General features: G+C 39.2%; 1 protein-coding gene across 1 annotated transcript; it reads left to right on the forward strand.

Moving 5' to 3' along the window:
* Positions 1-502: 502 nt before the first annotated feature.
* GNG4 (G protein subunit gamma 4) lies at positions 503-14,261 on the forward strand. Its single transcript, XM_041485492.1, has 3 exons — positions 503-762; positions 7,147-7,252; positions 13,574-14,261. Exons 2-3 carry the CDS (start codon positions 7,157-7,159, stop codon positions 13,700-13,702), a joined length of 225 nt encoding a protein of 74 aa, XP_041341426.1. The 5' UTR covers positions 503-762; positions 7,147-7,156; the 3' UTR covers positions 13,703-14,261.
* The last annotated feature ends 5,762 nt before the right edge of the window (positions 14,262-20,023 follow it).

The raw sequence follows: 20,023 nt of genomic DNA on the forward strand, positions 1-20,023 counted from the left end.
GGTTCAGTTTCGACAGTAGGAGGAATTTCTTCACGTAAATGGTGATTAAACTTTGGAATGGGTTGCTCAGGGACGCGCTGGAGTCACTGTTCCCGATGTGTTTAAGGGAAGACTGGATATGGCACTTATCGCCACGGTCTAGTTGAGAGAGTGGTGTTCGATCAAAGGTTGGACTCGATGATCTCAGAGGTCTTTTCCAACCTAATGGATTTTGTTTCTGTGGTCTGTGATTCTGTTTGAGAATACCTGGATGATCGCTTGATCCCCAGCGCCTGCGGTAGCCGGGGCAGGAGGCGGCCGCAGCAGGAATCAGGAGGGACGGGGGCAGGCGGAGCGTGAGGGCGGTGCCTCCGGGGCCCGCGGCCGCCCCGCCCCGCCGCGCCATGTGCCGCGGCCGGGCTGCCCGCAGCCTCCGCGCCCACACGGTGAGGGAGGGAGGGAGGGAGGGGAGGAGGGAGGGAGTGCCCAGGAGCGCGGGCGGGAGAAGGTGCCGGGAGGGGCGCCCAGCGCAGGGCGGGTCGGGGCTTCCGCGCGGGGCTTTCTCCAGCGCGGCGGCTGGCGCTGGTGTCCTGGGAATCCCTTGGCCGCTCCGTCCGGCATCCCGGTGGTCCCGTGGGCTGCTGCGGGTGGGCAGGGGCCGGCGGCGGCCGCGCGAGCCGGAGTTTCCCGGTTATCCGCAGGAGTCGGCGTCGGGCTTTGGGCTCCGTTGTCGCCGGCACCGGCGGGGAGCATCCTTCTCCGGGGAGCCCGCCCCGAGCCCAGGTATCCCGCGGGCGGCGGGGAGGGGGGCTCTGCCGGCGTGCTCCTTCCTCCTCCGTCTCTGCCTGGGGCGAAGGCTCAAGGAAGTGGCCGCTTTTCCTGCTGGCTAGCTCGCACTGACGGAGGAACAGCTCCAGCTGCCCGGCTGCTGCTGGCGGCAATCACTGATGTGTGGTGCTGGGAGCTGCTGCACAGCAGAGCCATTAGGGCAGCGCAGTGAGACAGAAAACTCGGAATAACAACTTAAAAAACGCTTCTGCCCTGCAGGTGATGCAGTGCCGAGCTTGCTGGAGAAGATCTCTCTATATTGTAGGTTACAATTCTGTCCAAATACGTTTTAAGTGGGGTTTGAGAGGAATAATTAAAATTTCCTGTGTATTTCTTTGAAAGCTCACAGCTATCTTTCAAAATTAGCTAAAGAGGTAAAATAGTAGCCAGGAAAAATCTTTCTGCCTCAGACTTTCCAAATCTCTGGTGGTTTGCTGGGCTATATGTTCAAATAACCTGTATACTGATGAAAAATAATATTGTACAAAAATATTGTCTTTGGGAAATATCACATCAGTTCAGCCATTATTTCCTTTGAATTTTTTAATGTTCAGAAGCAAGATTATAATTCTTAGTAAAAATTTGGGTATGATGGCAAGAATTTTTGGAACTTGACAATTGAACTGGATATAGTACTGGATATGTTAGATAAGAACTAGGCTGTTGGAGTTTTGCTGATTTGCAGTTACATGAGGAGAAGTTATTTTCAAAGTCACCATGGTTATGGTATGAAAATTTCATTCTTTCCTTATTGTGAACAATTGTTCTTGCCTTTCATCTGATCATTTCTGCTTGTAGTACTAAGCTTCTCCTTAGGAGATGGACTGAAAAGCTGCAGTAATTTTCTTGTATTTCTTTATGCAGCCATGAGATAGAGAAAGAAAAGGATTCCTCACCCTGCCTCTCTCTTTACAGAGCTACATCAGTTGCTGTAAAACTTAGAGTAAGAACTGAGATAGTAGAGGAAGTTTGGTTTCTTTCCATTTCTTTTTCTTTTTTTTTTCTCTGTTTTAATTTCTTTGGTATACCAGTTTGGCATCGAACAGCTGTGAGGCTGTAAATTTTGCTGTTTATGTTCCTGCAAGTGGATAATGAAATGTGACGATCTTTCCTCAATTTAGGATGTGATTTGCAGGTCATTATCCAGGGATGATTCCCACTAATGTCACTAGAACTTAGTTCAGTGATTGATTGGGTTAACTTTCCTATTGGGCTGTGTGGTCCACAAAGTACAGAGCTTGTGTGGAAGCTTTTCTTTGAAGTTGTCAACCCCAGGTTTTCTAATCTAGTAATTTCAGGTCCATGACTTTAGATTAAGGCAGCAATTTGGTTTCAGGCTTTTTAGATTGAGTTCCAGAGGTCACTTTTAAGCTATGGCATTGTAAGATTGTACTTGGAGCTAGAGGGGGGGAAATGCAGCTTTTCATCCCTGTTTCTTGTAGAAATCCATCCTTGAGCTTGAAAATTCAGTTTTGCTTTCAGTTACTCAAGTTTTTAGACTTTTTCTGCATTTTACTAACAAGTATTTATAATGTTTAGTAGGTGAAGGTTGCACTCCTCACCCCAATGCAGCATCAAGCTATACCTGCAAATCTTTATGCAGCTTTATGCATTATAATAAGATAAATTTGACTTTGAAGTGCTGTTGGGTACAATCATTCATTGTAAAACAAAAAAGGGAAAAGCTGCTCTTCACAAGCATTTTTAGGAGCCTGAGAAATGAAGAACTTCAGCACACATGAGTTACATGCAGAACCCAGAAAAAGGATGAAGTGAGGTAAACAAAACGCGAGAAAATGCAGCTGGCTGGGAGGCTGTCGCTGTGCAGCTTTCAGGAGTGATGCTTTAGGAAAGGGCTGTCTGGTGTGAGGTGCCAGTCAGCAGAAACTGTTTGGCTAAAAAAGGCTGTGTAGCTGCTGTCACTGTTCCTCGTTAGCCCGGCCAGTGTTCCCCTAAAAGAAAAGAATCAGTAGAGACCAGGTCAATGAACTCGGTGTGCTGCCCAAAAATAGGCTGGCTAAATGGGCTCCTGTATAATCCAGGTCTGCTGGCTGCAGCAGTAACACGTAGGCTGCATGAAGGCTGCTCGTTAGCACAGTTACTGTAACTAAAGTGATTATCAGGGCCTGTATTGACGTGTGCCTATATTGATCCAACATAAAACCAGCCAGGAATGAGTAGCAGCAAACCCAGCTGAGAATTTCTGGTTCCAGGGGTTTTAGGTAATTCAAATGATGGGGAGAAGTTGCTCCTTTTAAACATCGAAAGGGATGTGGTCAGCAGGTCCAGGGAGGTGATTCTGCCCCTTACTCAGCTCTGGTAGCACTGCATCCACACTGCATCCAGCTCTGAGGTCCCCAGCACGGCAAGGACATTGACCTCATGGAGCAAGTCCAGGAGAGGGACACCAGGATATCAAGGGGCTGGAGCACGTCTCCTGTGAGGAATATCAGAAAGAGTTCAAATTGTTCATCCTAGGGAAGCAAAGGCTCCGGGGAGACCTTACTGCAGCCTTTCAGTAATAAAAAGAGGCTTAAAAGAAAAACTGGGACAGAATTTTTAGCAGGGCCAGTTGTGAAAGGACGAACGGTAATGGTTTTAACTAAAGAGGGTTGATTCAGACCAGATGTAAGGAAAAAAGCTTTACCGTGATTGTGGTGAAACACTGTAATATGTTACCCAGAGAAGTGGTGGATGCCCCATCCCTGGAAACATTCCAGGTCAGCTTGGAAAGGGCCCTGAGCAACTTGTTACAGTAGATGTTCCTGCTCATTGCAGGAACATTGCACTTCCTTGAACCAGGTGATCTTTAAAGGTTCCTTCCAACATAAACCATTCCATGATCCTGTAGACTGGTCACCCAGGTACAATATAAAGATAAATGTGCCTTCCTGTAGGACTAAAGGCCTAGAGAATACTTGGACAGTTTCAGAGGAGTCATCTTAAGAGAGAGGATGAGATCCATTTGTCAGGCTGCAGCCTTAGATGAAACACATCCTGCAAGAGGGTGTTTGAAGGAGAGGCTTCCTCACATTCCAGGGGATGGGTGTGTAATAGATTCTCTTGTAATTAAAATTTTTCTTCTCTCCAGAGCTTTATTTCTAGGTAACAATTTTATTTCATTAAAGAATATTAAGCTTAAGGTTATTATCATAGGTCCTAAGGAGAACAGAATCAAGTGTCATACAAAGTTTTGTCTGCAGGAAGGATCTTTATCACAGCCTGCTTTGAAAGTGAGTACAGTTCTCATTGTCAACATCACTCCATATGTAATAGGGCCTTAAATGATGCACAGATATGTACTGTGTTTGCAGAGAGTGAAAGAAGGTAGAGGTATATGTAGCTTGGTATGTGAGGAGAAGCCAGTCTCGTAAAGTTATGGAACCATACCTGTCTGTAGAAAATTAAATACTTAAATGGATGCTAAACACTTCCAGAAATATAGTAGTTAAATATTTAAATGCATGTAAAGGCCAAGGTTGGAGCAGGATTTGGAACAGAAAAAATGTTTGTACTTCAGAACTTCAGAGTATAAACGAACCTCTTGCTGGGGATAAGTGGATATTTTCTCTCATGTCTGAAATGCCTAGAGGCAGACTTTTTTTTTGTTGTTGTTTTAAAGTTCTTTCTTTATGAAGCCTCATATTCTGTTTGGTTTTTTTTGATACTGTTAAATGCTTTACTAGTCAAGATATATATTTTATTTTTTAAAAATTTTCCTAGTTGATGTTTCAGAATATAGGTAAGGATATATTATCTGTGTGGCATTGTTTTAGAAACATGGTTTGAATTTTTAGAAGCACTTTTATGCCTAATAGCCTTTTCAGAATTCTACTATGGACTTAATTCTTATTCTGTAAATGCTTAAACACTGGCTGGAAGTACTATGAACACTGTTCTTGCCAACTTTGTTGTAGCTAGTAACAGTTCAGATTGTCTAACACTAATGTTTATAGCTTTTACAGTATGAGTGAGTGAATTGCCAGAAAGACTTGGGAGATCTGGAATTCTCTGGACTGTTCAGGGAGTTGCAGTTGCTTAATTCAGTTTAATTTAAATGTTTGTGGCAAATGTAGAAAGGCCTCTGACTTGATTTAGCTTTGACATTTTTGACTTTGTGATCATTAGTAAGGTAGATGTGGAGATGATAAAATTTAAATTATTCACTCTTGTGGGGATATCATTTTGTAAACAAAGCTAAATGTGTTTATTCTAATTTTTATGGATGGGTTGATACTTAAAAGTGAGGAGGTTGAGTCAAACAAAAAGTCCAGAGATGAGCTGTAATTCAGAGCCTTCTCTTTTTGTGAATGTCTTGTACCCTTTCTTCTGTTTGACTTTCCACTGCAAGTCAAAACACATCTCAAAATGGATTGGAGGCTGTGGCTTGGTTGTGGATTTTCGTACAGTACATGGCATTTTATGCAAAGCCAGTTCCTCCACATATATTCAGTCCCATTCCTTGTAAGGAATATGAGTTTAAAAATTGTAAACAAAGATGAAGACAAAGAACCTGCTGTGTTCTGACATGATTTTATTTCATCAGAGCATGCAAGGGGGAAACTTGTGTTCCATTCAAATGACACACATATATGCAGAAAACCTGTTCTTTTTCTTGGCATATGTTCAAGCTCTTGTTTTGTTTGGCACAATTAATATATTTTAAAGTAGCGTTTCCCTGCCTTGACTTATACTAGATCTGAAAGAAAAAGATTCTCTTGTTTCTTCAAATTAATGTTGAGCATGGCTCACCATGGCATTTGTATTACACCATCTATTTTACAGCACAGGTTACTGATTTTTAGAAACAGTTTGTGTCATACCAGGCTGTGAGAAGAAACAACTGTCTTTGTCTTGTCTCTGAGCATTTGTGTTTTGCAAAATCAAAGTAGTTAAAAAAGTATTTATCCATTCTTTTTTTACTATAGATTGTGTACTTGTCTTGAGTCTAACAGGGGCATTGTATGTACAGGTTTTTTTACAAGAGCATTTCCAGTGTCCTACTTTATTTCCTGTTTGTATCTTACACCCCAGTGACTGGATCAGGTAAGCTATCAAGGTTCAAGAAGGGAAATTTGTGTGGTTCTAGGTGTTTGCTTCTTATTCAGAAATAAGCTGGAAGTATTCATTTTGAAGGGTCTGAGCCTAAAACTGCTTTGGCAGCAGTGCAAAAAGCCTCCTTGTGTGTGTGTTTTTCTCCTGTATCCCATCTGCCTCTCACACTCTGTGTCCTTTGCATTTTACTGAACTTTGGATTGGTTTCTGAGGCTTGGTGCCAGACTAATCTGGCTGCAGGTGGCAGGTGGTCCTTGTGTAAGGACCACAGGGGAATGTTGCCTGATTGAAACCTCACCATCCGGTCTTACTAGGTAGTACAGCTAGTCTGGGACCTGTGTAGGTCATCTGTATCCCATCCCATCTTTCCATGTGGCCTCAGTCCAACCTCCAGTGACTTCAAAACAGTGACTGTTCCTTGTGCTAGGCCAGCGCTGCATAGAGGTGTCAGCACAAGGGGCTCTAACCTGCAGACCACCTCTGGCACAGGTACTGTAAGTTAGTCAAGGTCTGAATGTGGACATCTCAACTCATTTGGTAACAGTGCTGAGGACTGCTGGATATTGAGCTGATTTAATCCCTCAGGGAGGAGCAATGCAACAGAAACAAATGCTGCCATACCTTTCCTAGATGTCCCTTCCCAAGAGCTGCAGATCTCTTAAAAAATAAAGCATCCTGTACTGTACAGCATACTGTACTGGGTTTAGTCATCTTTAAACTTTTCTGGGGTGTCTAAGCAAAAAGTTGGAAACCTCTGCATTATTTCTTCTTAATCTGTTACTTAATTTCTAAACTTCTTTTATCAATAGAATTCTGACTCATTCTCTATCTTAAAATTTCTCTCTGATGCTTGGTGAGAGTGGTGTGGCATTAATTTCCACTGCACACACTTCTGAGCTTGTTTTGATGTTTCTAGGTGTAACTGGGGCGTGGAGCCAAACTGTGCAATGCCTGCAAAGTCTGTTTGTGAACAGCTGTTCTGCGTTGGCAACGTGAACCAGGGCAACCATTTTCACGCTGAAGTCATGGTCATGTGCTCTGCATTTGTATGTCATTTGCAGGATTCAGGCAGAATGCTGACGATCAAGGATGCAAATATGTAATGCAATAAAGTGCCATGGAGCAAGAGAACAGAAATAAATGGTGTCTGCTTTGTATTCGTGACCAACAGCCTGACAGTGTTGATGTGGTGGGCAAGGGCTGGTTAGAGTTCAGATAGCTGCTCTCAGTGATTGCTGCTTTTGCTGCCTGTTCTTTAAATGGTCTCAACTTCATCTTTTCCAGGAAAAACAAAATGAAGGAACTAGTGTCAAACAGTACAACCAGTATTTCTCAAGCCAGAAAAGCTGTGGAGCAATTAAAAATGGAAGCATACATGGATAGAATAAAGGTAAACTTAGACTTATTGTTGATATTTTGAATTCACTGATATTTTGAATTCACTGGCTAGTTTGTGGAACAGTATGCCCTTAATAATGCAGAAATCAAGAATCTGTGTTGAGCAATAAAACAATATTCAGTACTGTGAGTTACATACCAACTGGTGTGTTCTAGTGAAGTGATTTCCAAAGCCTGGCTTCAAGTCTGCTTCTGTGAGAGTGTCTGTCATGTTTGTCAAAAGTGGTATTTTGTGAAATACTTAAAATCAGCTGGTGGGGCTCTTCTTTGTCACCTCTAGCTGAATTTAAGTGCAGCTCTGGTTTCTTGGTTTTTCTCCTTTAAGAATTGGAATAAGTCTTTAAGACATTGCAAAATTTTTGAATAATGATGAGACAAGCTGAATTGCTTTGCTTTGTTTTAGTGCAGACATCATTGCAGACACAAAAATCATGTGAGACTGCAGTGTCCAGTTATGATTCTTCACACTTGATAACACGTTGTATGTGAAAATTTGGTTTCATCATGCATCTTATTACTAAATATTATCATTAAAGGGACTATTAAACAGAGGTTTTCTGGTTTTTTTAACCAAAAAATCCTGTGGATTATTCTTGCATGTCATTCTTTCCACAAGGCTAAAATTTTGTGAAATACCAAGCACCTAGAAGCTAAAAATGCCTTGGAACTTTTTAAGAAAGCAATGCTTATTTCTTTTGCTCTCTTCCTCTGAAAATAGGGTATAATTATTTCGATAAAAATCCAGTCTCTACAAGGAAGAAATTCTTTCCATCTTTAAAAAGTAATGCATTGAAATTACCCAGTTCTCTACAAACAACTGTAACCGAGTTGCTACAAATTGTAACTGAAATTATTAAGTCAGTAGGACAATTTAGAAATGTTGTACATTAAAATCTTCATGTAGGTCTTTACTCAGTCTGTTTGTCCATCCATCCTCTGTGCTGAAAGTCTGCATGGGGACAGTAGAATATATTTATGATTTTTAAAATAGTCTCAGATCACAAACTCACCAGCTGGAGAAGTAATATTTATTAATTCAGAAATATTAGCACAATGCACATGAGTGGTCAGTCTTGCTCATATGAAAAAAGACATTTCAGTCATCGTTTTGTGGCAGTTTTTAGTGATGTCTTGTAAGACCACTGAAGAGGCAAAAGTGCTTTCTCTGTTTCATAACATGTCACAAATTCATCACATAACCCGTTCACAGGGACAGGTGTTTGCTTCCTGCAGTAAAAGAAGGCCTGCCTTGGTTAGTCGCAGGTCATATTGCAGCTGCATGGACAGAACTGACAAGGGAGGGTGTGGGTGGCAGAGGAAAGTGTTGGAAAGATACGGCCCACTTTACTGGCACTTGAACTTGTTGATACTTAGTAGATTGCCTTAAACTTGCTTCTATGTATGCAGTGGCAACTGTCACATCCCACATCATTAGGTCAGTTTTGCAAATAGCTTCTTCATTAGTTAGGTGTATAACATTCTTAATTGCATATGCAAGAAAGACATAGCTGTAAGAAAGACATAGGTTATTTTTACAGTCAGTTTAATTAAAATGAACACAGTTATTACAAATGTGGCAGACCTAAAAAACAGGTAGCTTGAAAGTGCAATTATTTCACTTTTTGAAACAGCCTGGGACCAAAAACACACCAAAGAAAATCTGTCATATTTCAGAATTATGAGGGCTCCTATACTAATATAAAACAAATATAACTTTTCAAAATGCCTTGATTTCTAGAATTTCTCTGAACAAGCATATGAGGGATTGTGAGAAGCGGTTGATGGGCTTTTTATTCCTTCAAAATCTGCTTGGCTTTTTAATCTTGAATCAGGTAATGTGAGTTTCAGCACAATCAAATTTTACCAAGAGACTTTCCACTGGTTTCAACGGGAGATTTTAAGTTCTCAGATCATTACTGTAGAGGTAGATCAATGAACTTACTTCCTTTTTTTCCTGGTGTTTTACATCTAATTAAACTAGTTAGACATTTAACAAAAGATCAGGGCTTTCCAAATAATTTAATTAAACCCTCTTTTGCAAATAGCTATAGCCAAGTTGTTATTGCCACAAAGGCAAGACCACATTGCTAAAATGGAAGAAGTGTCTGTGTTATTGACTGGGAAAATCAGAAGTTCCAGTTTATTTTTCTACTGCAGAGGCATTTTGTTTCCAATGCCCAGCAGCCACTGTAACCAGCAAGAGTTGGGTCTACTCGTTTAAAATGTTGTAGTTAAAAGTATGTTGATAGTTGCTGACTCCCCACTGTATTCTGAATTTTTCAGCTAATTTAAGAAGTCCTATTAAGTCCTCTAGCCAGTCAAAGAAGCAAAGCAGTGCTGTGTTCTGAGGTTCCACAAAGACAACTCGCTGCTGAGATGTGAAAGACAACTCAAGAGATGGTTGGAGTTATTGGTGTATTGATCGGTAGTTGGAAGGAGGATTACTGTGGGGTTTTTTATAAACCATAGGAATGCCAGCAGGATCATAATTGAACCTGTCTTACCTGGCAAAGGAACAGCTAGAGTTATAAAGGAGAAATAAGTAGGAAGCTGGAAACACAGATCTCAAGCTAGGAAACACCAAAGTAAAATCAGGTGAACAGTGGCCTCATGACTAGTAGAATAATGTGTCTTCTAAAGATGCTAGCAGTAAAGTTGAGAAAGCAAAGTTAGTATTGGTGTTTATCAGAGTTGTCCTCAGAATAAAGCACAACTTAATCTTTTCTTTGCAAGCAGAAAAGCAAGAGTGCTCTGACATTTAAGACCCTTGGCATATCAGTTATCATTCCATTTTCTTTTTCCTAAGGAAGATAGGAAGTATTCCTAACTGGTCCTGAATAGTGTTGGGAGATGAACAGTGAGAATGCCAATAAATGTGTGTGAATGTCTTTGTTTTAGATGTAAAGGATAAGCAGAGGGGGTGTTGTAGCAAGGATGGTAATTAGTCACAATCCATGACAAGGCAGAAGACATTGTAATTGCAGCATTTTGCCCTGTCACTGAAGCTTATAATTATTAACGCAGCTAACAGGGTGTACTAACTCTGGCAGTTTTTATCACCTCTGCTACTCTGAAATATAATGGTAAAATTTCACAGTCTTCCTGATACTAATTCTTTAAAGCATCAGGGTTGAGTGACTTGTTGGACATTTTTTCCCTATTGTTAATTTGATAACCAGATGTGGTTTTTGCAAGAAAGTAAGAGTAATTCTACAAAATGTGAGAATCAGTGTGATACCTATTTACTCCATCTTCTAATCCATGCACCTTAAAAAGATTTTTTAAAAATGAGATGTTAACTTTCTGATAGAATTCATCAATCAAACTGGAGACTGATTTTTTTTCTTTAGCCACTTCTGCAATATGTATAAATTACTTTGAACTTGCAGACCAAGCCATATTGCATAGGAAAGCTGACGTGATAAATGTGTTCACTTCATTTGAATATTCAAATCCCATGCATTTATTTTAATTCTTAGGAAAAGCTATTTTGAAGCTGTCCAGCAACATTCAGCCACAAATAACCCCAAAGGCGAGTAAAAGTTAGGATAGATTGGGCTCCATTCCACTCCTTCCATGGTACACAATCAGCACATCAATGTGTGCAGCACAGCCCCCAGCCCTGGCCGTGGGGCACCTCTGGGTGCTGCCTGTGCCAAAGCAGCCGTCCCTGCTGGACCTTGGTGCCATGCTCAGTGCACAGGCTTTTCACCACTGCTCTTCCCAATAATGACACTGAGCAGGCAATTTGCTGGAGGCAATATTGTATTTTGCTCTTTTTTGGGCCACAGATCTGACTTCGCCAACGCTGCTCACAGCCACAGGTACTCGTGTTTGCATTGCTCCTGGACTGTGATCAGCTCATTTAACTCCCTGTTGTGAATGGCCATTATTCCACTGTGCAGGCCTAAGTTACTCTACTTTTAGTGAAGAAATGGTTATAATTCACTTTTTTTAATGACTACTGTAATCTCAAAACCTTTTATTTGTTTAAAGGATGAAAATATATGGTCTAGTGCAGGTTTAGTTTGTGCAATGATCATGGTCCTCAATTTCTTGTTGCAGGTTGGTTTTTAAATAAATTGTACTAGGGTTTGTTTAAAAGCAAACTAAAATGCGACTTAAACACTATGACAAAAACCCTTGAAGGAAGGGTTTTTCTTCACAGAAAGGGGTGATGGGGCATTGGAGTGGGGTACCCAGGGAGGTGGTGGGGTTGCCGTCCCTGGAGTTAAGAAAAGACTGATGTGGCACCAAGTGCCGTGGTCTGGTTGACAAGATGGTGTTAGGTCAAAGGCTGGACTTGATAATTTCAAAGGTCTTTTCCAACCCAGATGATTCTGTGAATGTGTTACTCTGCTTCACAACATTTTTACCAGCATTACAGGACAAGTTAGATACAAAAATGTATGCTGAGCTTTTACTAGTGAAACATCCTTTTTTTGTTATATCATAACAAAGCACAGCAATATGTAGAGAAACAGGAAATGATATTATTGGGTTTCTCCCTCCTAAGAATGTGGTCTGAAATTGTACTGCTCTTCCATTGAATGAAAAGCAATATACTTGGGCTGATGTTGCTTATCCATGCATGAAACTAACAAGATCATTACAGGAAAATCATTACAATCCTTTGTACTTTGAGGTCTGTAACTTCAACACATTTTTGTTTCACCTGCTTCTTTCTTCAGAAGCACTGGTCCTTGTGAACATCTCTTCTGATTTTTTTCAGTTTTCTGTTTCACCTGTGCCCAGCAGCCTTCTGCTCATACGTAGTGTCTCTGCCACCCTTTTGTCTTACAGGCCAATTCAAAGACAAACTGATTTTAAATAACCTTAACACTTTTATTTCCTCCATTAGGGGGATAGTCTATACTGGGGTGCCAACCACAGGTTCTCCATAGGTTTAAGCATTCTACAAAGACACACAGAAATTAAAAATAAAGAAAATAGAGAAATAAAGTCTCTAATCGTCTTCAGAAGTTCATTCAAATTTCATGCAAATTCTGATTCAATACCCATTGACTTCATAGATCTAATCTGAAGCCTACTATAGGCTTATTTCTCCCAAATTTGCCCTAAACCAGGACAGCTGGGTTCATGTCAAAGCGAGCAGGGTGTGGGGAAGCTTAAAGCAAACACTGGGGACACACCTGCTGGAAAAATACCAGAAATGTGATTTGTTTCTTCTCTTCACTCTAGCTGTGCAAACATACTGACCCTGGTGTTTGAAGAGGGACAAGCTGCCACAGTGCTCAGAGAAAAGACTTCTTTGTAAACACTCCAGAATTCATTTTCTCAGCTATCAGAATATTGAAAACCCAATAATTCACCAAAGCAAAGAGATACAGATAGCCATGAATATCTTACTGACTGATCAGAACAAAAAGTTTTGTATATACTTTCTAAATTCTTGAAAAAATAAATGAGTCACTATGGCCTACTGCCACCAATATTCTTATGGTACAAAGCTGCAAAAATTAAAAGGTTTAATATTTCATTTATCATTTACTGTAAAATAACTTGCTTTGCAAATATTCAACACACCGCTACATTTTTGTATGTATTTGTATTTTTATAGATTTTTCAGTAAGCATAAATCCATGTCCTGAATTTGGAGGCCTAAGAATTATTTATTTTAGAAGTATAAAAATATTAAGTTAAAAAATATTAAGGTAGTGCTTAAATTTAAATGAATGCTGTGAATAAAGGACTACTTATAGTAAGGTACTAAGCAGAAGACATTAGTCTTGCTTCATTGAAAAGAGCAGTATTTAGCTTAAATGAGACCTATGACACATGATGTTCAGGTTTTGTTCCTGATTTATTATTTCTTTTTAATCCCATGGTCATGTGCATAAGGAACTTTTTTTTTTTTTTTGCTACCAGAAGAGCAGAGGGTAGAGAGAGTATGTGTGGAAAACCTTAAAACCAATTAATGGGAGTGAGAGCTGAAGCAGGTTTCTCTACAGAAACAGACACTTCAAGGAGAATCCTTATTGCTTATGGCTGATTAACATATAAATGTTTTAATGACTGTGTATTCCTGACCTCCTTCTGATGCAGAGGAACAGCTCGACGTGGATGATATCAATCAATACCATCTATGTCACCATGTTAGGTAAAATGTGTGTAAGGATTACTAGGCCTAGGAAGAGCAAATTGAGAGATGTGTCTTATCTTTAAAGGATAAAGCAATCTACTCCCTGTTTTACAATAGTTTCCATTATCATTTGCTCTGTGAAAAATATTTATGCAATTCAGATTGGTTCAGAATTAAGTGTTACAGTAGTTCTCTCTTCTCTTCTGTTAGGTATCCAAGGCTGCAGCAGATTTATTGGCATATTGTGATGCACACATTGGAGAAGATCCCCTTATTATTCCTGTACCTGCATCTGAAAATCCCTTTAGGGAGAAGAAACTCTTTTGTACTATCCTTTGAATCAGTTTTCAATTAAAAATGTTACCTGCTAAAACTTGGTATCAGTGTTGCATGCTTTTAACATTTTTTTCTTCAGATGTCAACACTTAACCCATACCTACAATATTTTTGGAAGGTAGTGCAATTTTGGCTATAAAACCCCCCTAAAATTAAAAAAAAAAATTTAAAAAAAAGAAAAATTCAAGGTAATGCTTATCTTTCAGAGCAATGTACAAGTTTAATTTCAGTACTTCATAAATATTTTTGGTCTTAGTAAAAATACCAAGTACAGTATCAAATTGTAGATATCTTTGCCAGTAATAGATTTTTCTGGGATCCAAATGAGTCATATCAATTCTTGAAGCTATTTTTAACGTTCTTATTTTCCTTGGAAGGTGAATTCAATTCAATTGCCTTTACAAAATTTCTATCTAAAGAGAGTAGCGTGACCTTTTCCTCAAGTAGCACTATTTAGGAAAAAGTCCCAGTGATTTACATTGTTTAGAGTGATTGGTCTTATACAGTAAGTGGTGTCTATAAATATGTTTTCTGAAGACTGTAAGAAACTTGACTACAAAAACAATCCTAGTAAATTGCCATTGTAGCTATAAGCAGAATGAAGATGTATAGTCACACATCAGGATTGCATCAATAAAAACGTAAAAAAATGTGGTTGCTGGTATCTTATTTTGAATGATAATGATTTGAACTATTTAGAAAGTAAACTGAACTGTGAAATAAGTGTTCCTGAGGGTTTTAGTGGGGGGTGTAAGACTGCCCTGAACAGCACAGGGATGAGGAATTACATTTTCTGAGCAGCCCTCTACATGCTTTTGCCCATGAGAGTAGGACTTCATGGGGATGCAGAGTAATGGTAAATAAATGTTGTTCTAGGATATGCAGCAAGACCACTGTGGTGTTGACAGCCACTATGTTTGTACATTTTGTGGCCACACATTAGTTAAGTTGTCAGCAAGTAATTTGTGGAAGTTCTGGGATGTTTTTTTGTTTCAACTTTAAAGTACAGTGAAAGGAAAAGAATGAGTGTGAAATAAAACTGCCTTCATAAAGTAAAATTAAGCTCGTGCAAGGCACCTGATGGAAGCAACTGTTATTTTAGAGATTTTTTTGTTGTTTTTCTTCTCCTTATTAAAAAAAAAATGAAAACTCTTTTTCAATCTGATGCATTAGGACAGTTGTCTCACTGCAGTACCTGATATGTACAGTGCTTCAGCCAGCTCCATAAGGCAGGAGACAATTTTGTTGGAGAACTGCACCACTCTGAGCTGAACAGCCACCCATAAGAGATCAAACTTCCTCCCTTCCTCTGCACCAACTTGTATTCCATAAACATCTTAAATACCTGCAAAAAACTAGCTGAGGAATTTAGGGCCTTGGGGTATTCTTAAATGCTGAATTTAGATGCTGAAAAGGGCTGCTTGGTGAACAAAGCCACGTGCATTTCCCCCAAAGTGCATGTACCTTCTCCAGCTTATTTTTAGCAATTTCCATCAATGTCTGTTGTACTGTTTTGTGCAGTGGAAATACAAGATGTCTGCATTGTACAGATTTTGTTTTCTTTGCTGTTTGTCTTGGATAATGGGCCTCACCCAACTGTGTTCAGCTACTAGTCTGGGCACACAGGACAGGGGGCTTTGGATGGTGCTACTGCTGCAGAACTCACCTCATGTCTCACATGCAATGTTATTGTAAAAACCCCTACATATGCCTTTTAACCAAAAGGCTTTTGGGATGCCTTTAATTCAAAGATTCAAAGGTTTTTGAACTGGGCAGCTGGAGACATCAGTATCTTAGCAGGCTTGACATACCTATGCTGAAAAACATTCAGGTATCTTGAACAGGTCTTATTTTGGGTAGGCTCATCCTTGGTTCCTATTTCAAAATTTTCAGCTTAAGAATCCCATTCCTAACTTTTAACCAAAATATTTCTTAATGTATGGTGTGTTTTTATTTTGAGGGTAGAGAAATAGGGTTTAGCTAACTGAGTTTTATTGACAGTGAAATAAAAAAAGGCTTTCTGAAAATATTTATTTAAAAGAGCAACAAAATGCTTAATAAGGTTCTTTAGGGAATCCTTCCTACAGTGTACATGATTTGGTAACTGCTCTGATCACCATGGCAACATTTTCATTTGTCCTTCCGCATGTATGGTTTTAACTGGAACAGCATGGGAGGAGAATATAGGGCATACAGCTTTATTCTCAAAGGCTTTGTAACAACTTGCATTTTGTGGCTCATCATTAACATCCCCATCTAAAATAACAAAATTGCCACGGCTTATTACAGTATTGCAAACAGCTTGCTTTCTGTTTCCAATTAGGGTTAGTGTCTGACTTCCTGAGATGGAAACATTTCAGTGCTTTTGAGGGTCTCTGGTTGTAAGAGATGCATTTACAAAAATCCAGAATTATTATTCACAAGGGGAGAACGGAATTCTTTTGATCTTCAGGTTTTTTCTCCAAAATCTTTCTTCAAGGAGTTGTGAATGTGTTGGAGTTATGTTTTAAATAGCTGGCTCCCATGTTTGTAGTCTTTTTCATCAATTCATAAATTTCATTAGGTTAAAAAAAAAAAAAAAAAAAAGAAAATGTATCTATTAAGATGATTTTATGCTTCCAATTTTTAAAAAAGTTTTTAAAAAAATTTAAAATCCATCTTTATAGCACTATTAAATTAAGTACATGGAATACCATAAAGTGCATATTTACATTAGCAGATGTCTATAATGTGTTTGAAGAAGTTAAAATGTAGAAGCATAATTCCTTACTGGAGAACAGAACATCTTTCTCTGATATCCTTGGGCCTTATTTTACCAGTTCCTTGAATGACAATATACTATTGGCAAATTAGTAATTTGAAGGGGAAGAGGGTGAGGTGAACTTGGAAGATCAGCACTTCAAATAAAATTGTAACAGCTTTGGATTGCATACAAATATATTATTTTCCTTAAGAACACCATCAAAAAATTGACTCTCTGAAAGAGAATGGCGTCATCTGGTTCACTATTTTTAATGCCAGCTTGATCCACAAATCAACATTTAAAATAATATATTTTCCTCCAATCCCAGCAAACCATAAAATGTCTTTGTCATTGTTATATTTTGTGCTGCTTTAACCTTTGAGGTGGTTTGGATAATCTGCTATTGATACTTAAGTTTCATGCTTAAGCATCTTGCCTCAGCTCTACACAAAAATATCCAAATGATTTTGTACATTTTCCTAAATAATGAATACATCATTATCATGAAGCATAGAATGATGTATATATTTAAAAAAAAAACAACTCTCCAAAATGTGGATTTATCTAACAGAAAGGTTTCCTGTAGGCTGAAGCAATGAGTTTATACTTTCATCAGACGGTCTGATTTGATTCCTACCAATCAAATTATTTTAATGAAAACAAAACCAGACCTGCTGCCATCCAAATGCTGTACTGCTCTCTCTCTGTTTCATCTCATATGCCATTAGGCTTGTTTATTTGTAGTTCAGGTCCAGAAAGTAATGGGTGCTCTCTCTTAACTGTGTGAGTTGGGGCTGTCATCTCATGGAGTGAGAATTTCAGAACAGAATTGGATTCAAGGGGGTTTTGACATGTTATGAGTTATCCTTTCTTCATATCCCAACTCTTGCTGTTCTAATGAAATGAGAGTTCCCAATAGTTTGGTGGCAAATTGTAATGTCTCAGTAGCATATGTGGGGCTGGCTGTTTTGCCTCCATGAGATTAATCTCCTTGGTTTACTTTAAGATGCTACCATTTCAATCCTAAAACCTATTTTCCTCCTCCCCATTATATACTAAATTCCCCTTCTTTACTTCCTATATCATGTATTAAATTAGTAGCGGGGTGCTTGGCTGGTGCTGATAGGCAAATTTTTTTAAGCTAACCTTTATGAAATTATCCCCAAAGGAGAAGAAAAATATGGAGGGAAGTTTAAACTAAGTTATTCTACATCACACCAAAGGTTAAAATAAATACAACCTTTGCTGTCAGCGGTACTAAGGTAAACAATTGTTCATAAGGATGTTGTAACCAGGCATTTTTGCAGTGACTTACAGCAGGATCAGCTCCAACAGAAGGAAAGAACACTTTGGGAACAACAGTCTGTAAAGGTGCATATTAAAGCCTAAACTTCAATAAGGCAGTCATTTACCCAGTTGGATTTCTGATATCAAAGGAGTAACAAAATATGTGCTTTGAGAGGACCTGATTATACGGTTTTTCCAATCTCTTCATTGTATAGGGATAAAAATCTGTATACATAATTTTCCTAGAAAATGCCATAATTATGGCTGTCCTTTGGGTCTGCATCAGAATATGGATTTGTTTCTTCAAGGAGACTAAAGAAAACTTGGGGGAGGAGTGGTTCCTAGGAAATACAGGCTTCTTTTACTGAAAACTAGTTCTTAAAGTCATTAGACTGACTTAAATAGTAATGTGTGAAAAATAGTGTGCAAACTTACCAGAATAAGTGTTACAGAAAATTTTATAGGCACCTGCACATTTAATCTTTAGGTAAATAATGTACATTTGCATCTAATTGAATCCAGCTTTATAGCACTATTAAATTAAGTACAGCCATAAATACTAGAACTGGTATGGGAACAATTTTTCTGTCTGTTAGAGGAAGATGTGCATCTGAGTTTGTCAAGTACATTTACACCACTCACGCTTGTGAACAAACAAAATGAGCAGCTGTACCCTCAAATTGGGTCTTTTCTTTCCCAAATTCCTATTACAAGTAGGAACTGCACAGGCTTGTCTATTACTGCCACCTACTGATAAAGTGATAAGCAGCTGACTGAGATGAAGAAGTACCAATACCAACTAGCAATGACCAAAAGGGGAATTCTGAATTAATACACAAATTGTCTGAAACAGAGAGTCAGCACTCCTGTTTTTGTGGGCTACATTGTGTAAGATTTGACCTGGCACTGGGGCACTGCTGCACTGCTGGGGTGTAGTTACACCTCATGCTTCGGTTCCAGACTGCTCAGTTAGGAAAATACAAAAGACAAATACATTATTTGGCTAAATAGGTCAGGTGTCTGGCTAAAAATGCCTTCAAAAGCTGGGAAAGTCATTATGTGAGCTGGAGCTCATTTTCCAGATTAACTCAGATGCCTGTTCCTCGGTGCTGCTGAGACACCAGTTGTGCCCTTTGCTCCCTGGGGCAGGTGAAGTGGCTGCTAGCAGCAGAAAGGCTCAGCTTTAGGCCAGAGTGAGTCCCCAGCCCAGAGAGCTCCCACCCAACAGCTCCCACTGACGGCTGCTCTGTTCCTTCACACTCAAACTTCACTCCTGCCTGTTGGGTTTTTTATTCTGGGGAGGGGAGCTGTTCTCCAATTACTGGAGTCTGGGCCAAATATTTCCTCATATGCTACAGCAAAATAATACAGCCAGAACAGAGCTTAGGCCACTGCTTATGCTAAGAATGGCATTTTAGGGAAAATACACTAGGCATGGCATAAGGATGTGTTTCAAAACATAGCCCATCCTACAAAATGTATTAGTCGTGTAGCTTCTCACTGCACCATACACTCTTGTGTCTTTGAGCTTTAGGTGGCATCCTTGAGCCCTTCACTCTCTTCATGGCATACTCTAAAGACATGCACAGATTTTCAGCAAAAGGAAGGAATAAGCCATTAATTTATAGAAAAGAACCATTGTGACTTTTAAAGAACCTTTCAAGTAGCAGTAACTTTAAAGATACTGACTGTGTAACAATCTGTCTCTGGCAAGTGTGGCTCACAAGACTTTTTATCCATAACTTTCTTGTTGCAAAAGCGGTTCACTACGGTGGATTCTTGTCTGAGAGGCTCCTTCCTGGAGAGCATACCAGCTTTTATCCTGCTCATCAGAACAGAATACACAGAAATAGATTCCTAATTTATATACCTGCAGTGCTGATATGAACACGTCAGTCATTCCCTTAAAAGATCAAGTGACAAAACTGCAGGTGCTAAGATTCTCAAGAAAAAATTCCTTTACAGAAACTTTGAGAATATAAAGAATGTTGTAGATAGCAGCCTTTCTGATGTCTTCTTTCTCACCCTTCACATGCTCTTTTTGTACTGAGAATTTGCTTTACACTCTGGAAAATTACTACAAAAAGCAAATATGAAATAGAAATTAGAAGGCCATAAAAGTGATTACATTTCTTTACAGTTCTGTCCATACCAGCTAAACAAACACTTGTAACAGGGATGTGAATATATAAACAGAATCTGGATAAACGAAAAAAAGTACATTAAAAGATCATTAAAGAGGCCAAGTTAAGCACTTGTTTACGAAATGTCTTTATGCATATTCCATTTGCTTC

This window comes from Pyrgilauda ruficollis, unplaced genomic scaffold (assembly GCF_017590135.1).
Source record: "Pyrgilauda ruficollis isolate IOZ18807 unplaced genomic scaffold, ASM1759013v1 scaffold70, whole genome shotgun sequence".
In the NCBI taxonomy this organism is placed as follows: Eukaryota; Metazoa; Chordata; class Aves; order Passeriformes; family Passeridae; genus Pyrgilauda; species Pyrgilauda ruficollis.

Excerpts from the sequence above, each read along its gene's own strand:
- GNG4 (XM_041485492.1), top strand. The coding sequence starts at position 7,157 with ATGAAGGAACTAGTGTCAAACAGTACAACCAGTATTTCTCAAGCCAGA. Across the intron at positions 7,253-13,573 it reads CATACATGGATAGAATAAAG|GTATCCAAGGCTGCAGCAGA; the intron begins GTAAACTTAGAC and ends CTCTTCTGTTAG.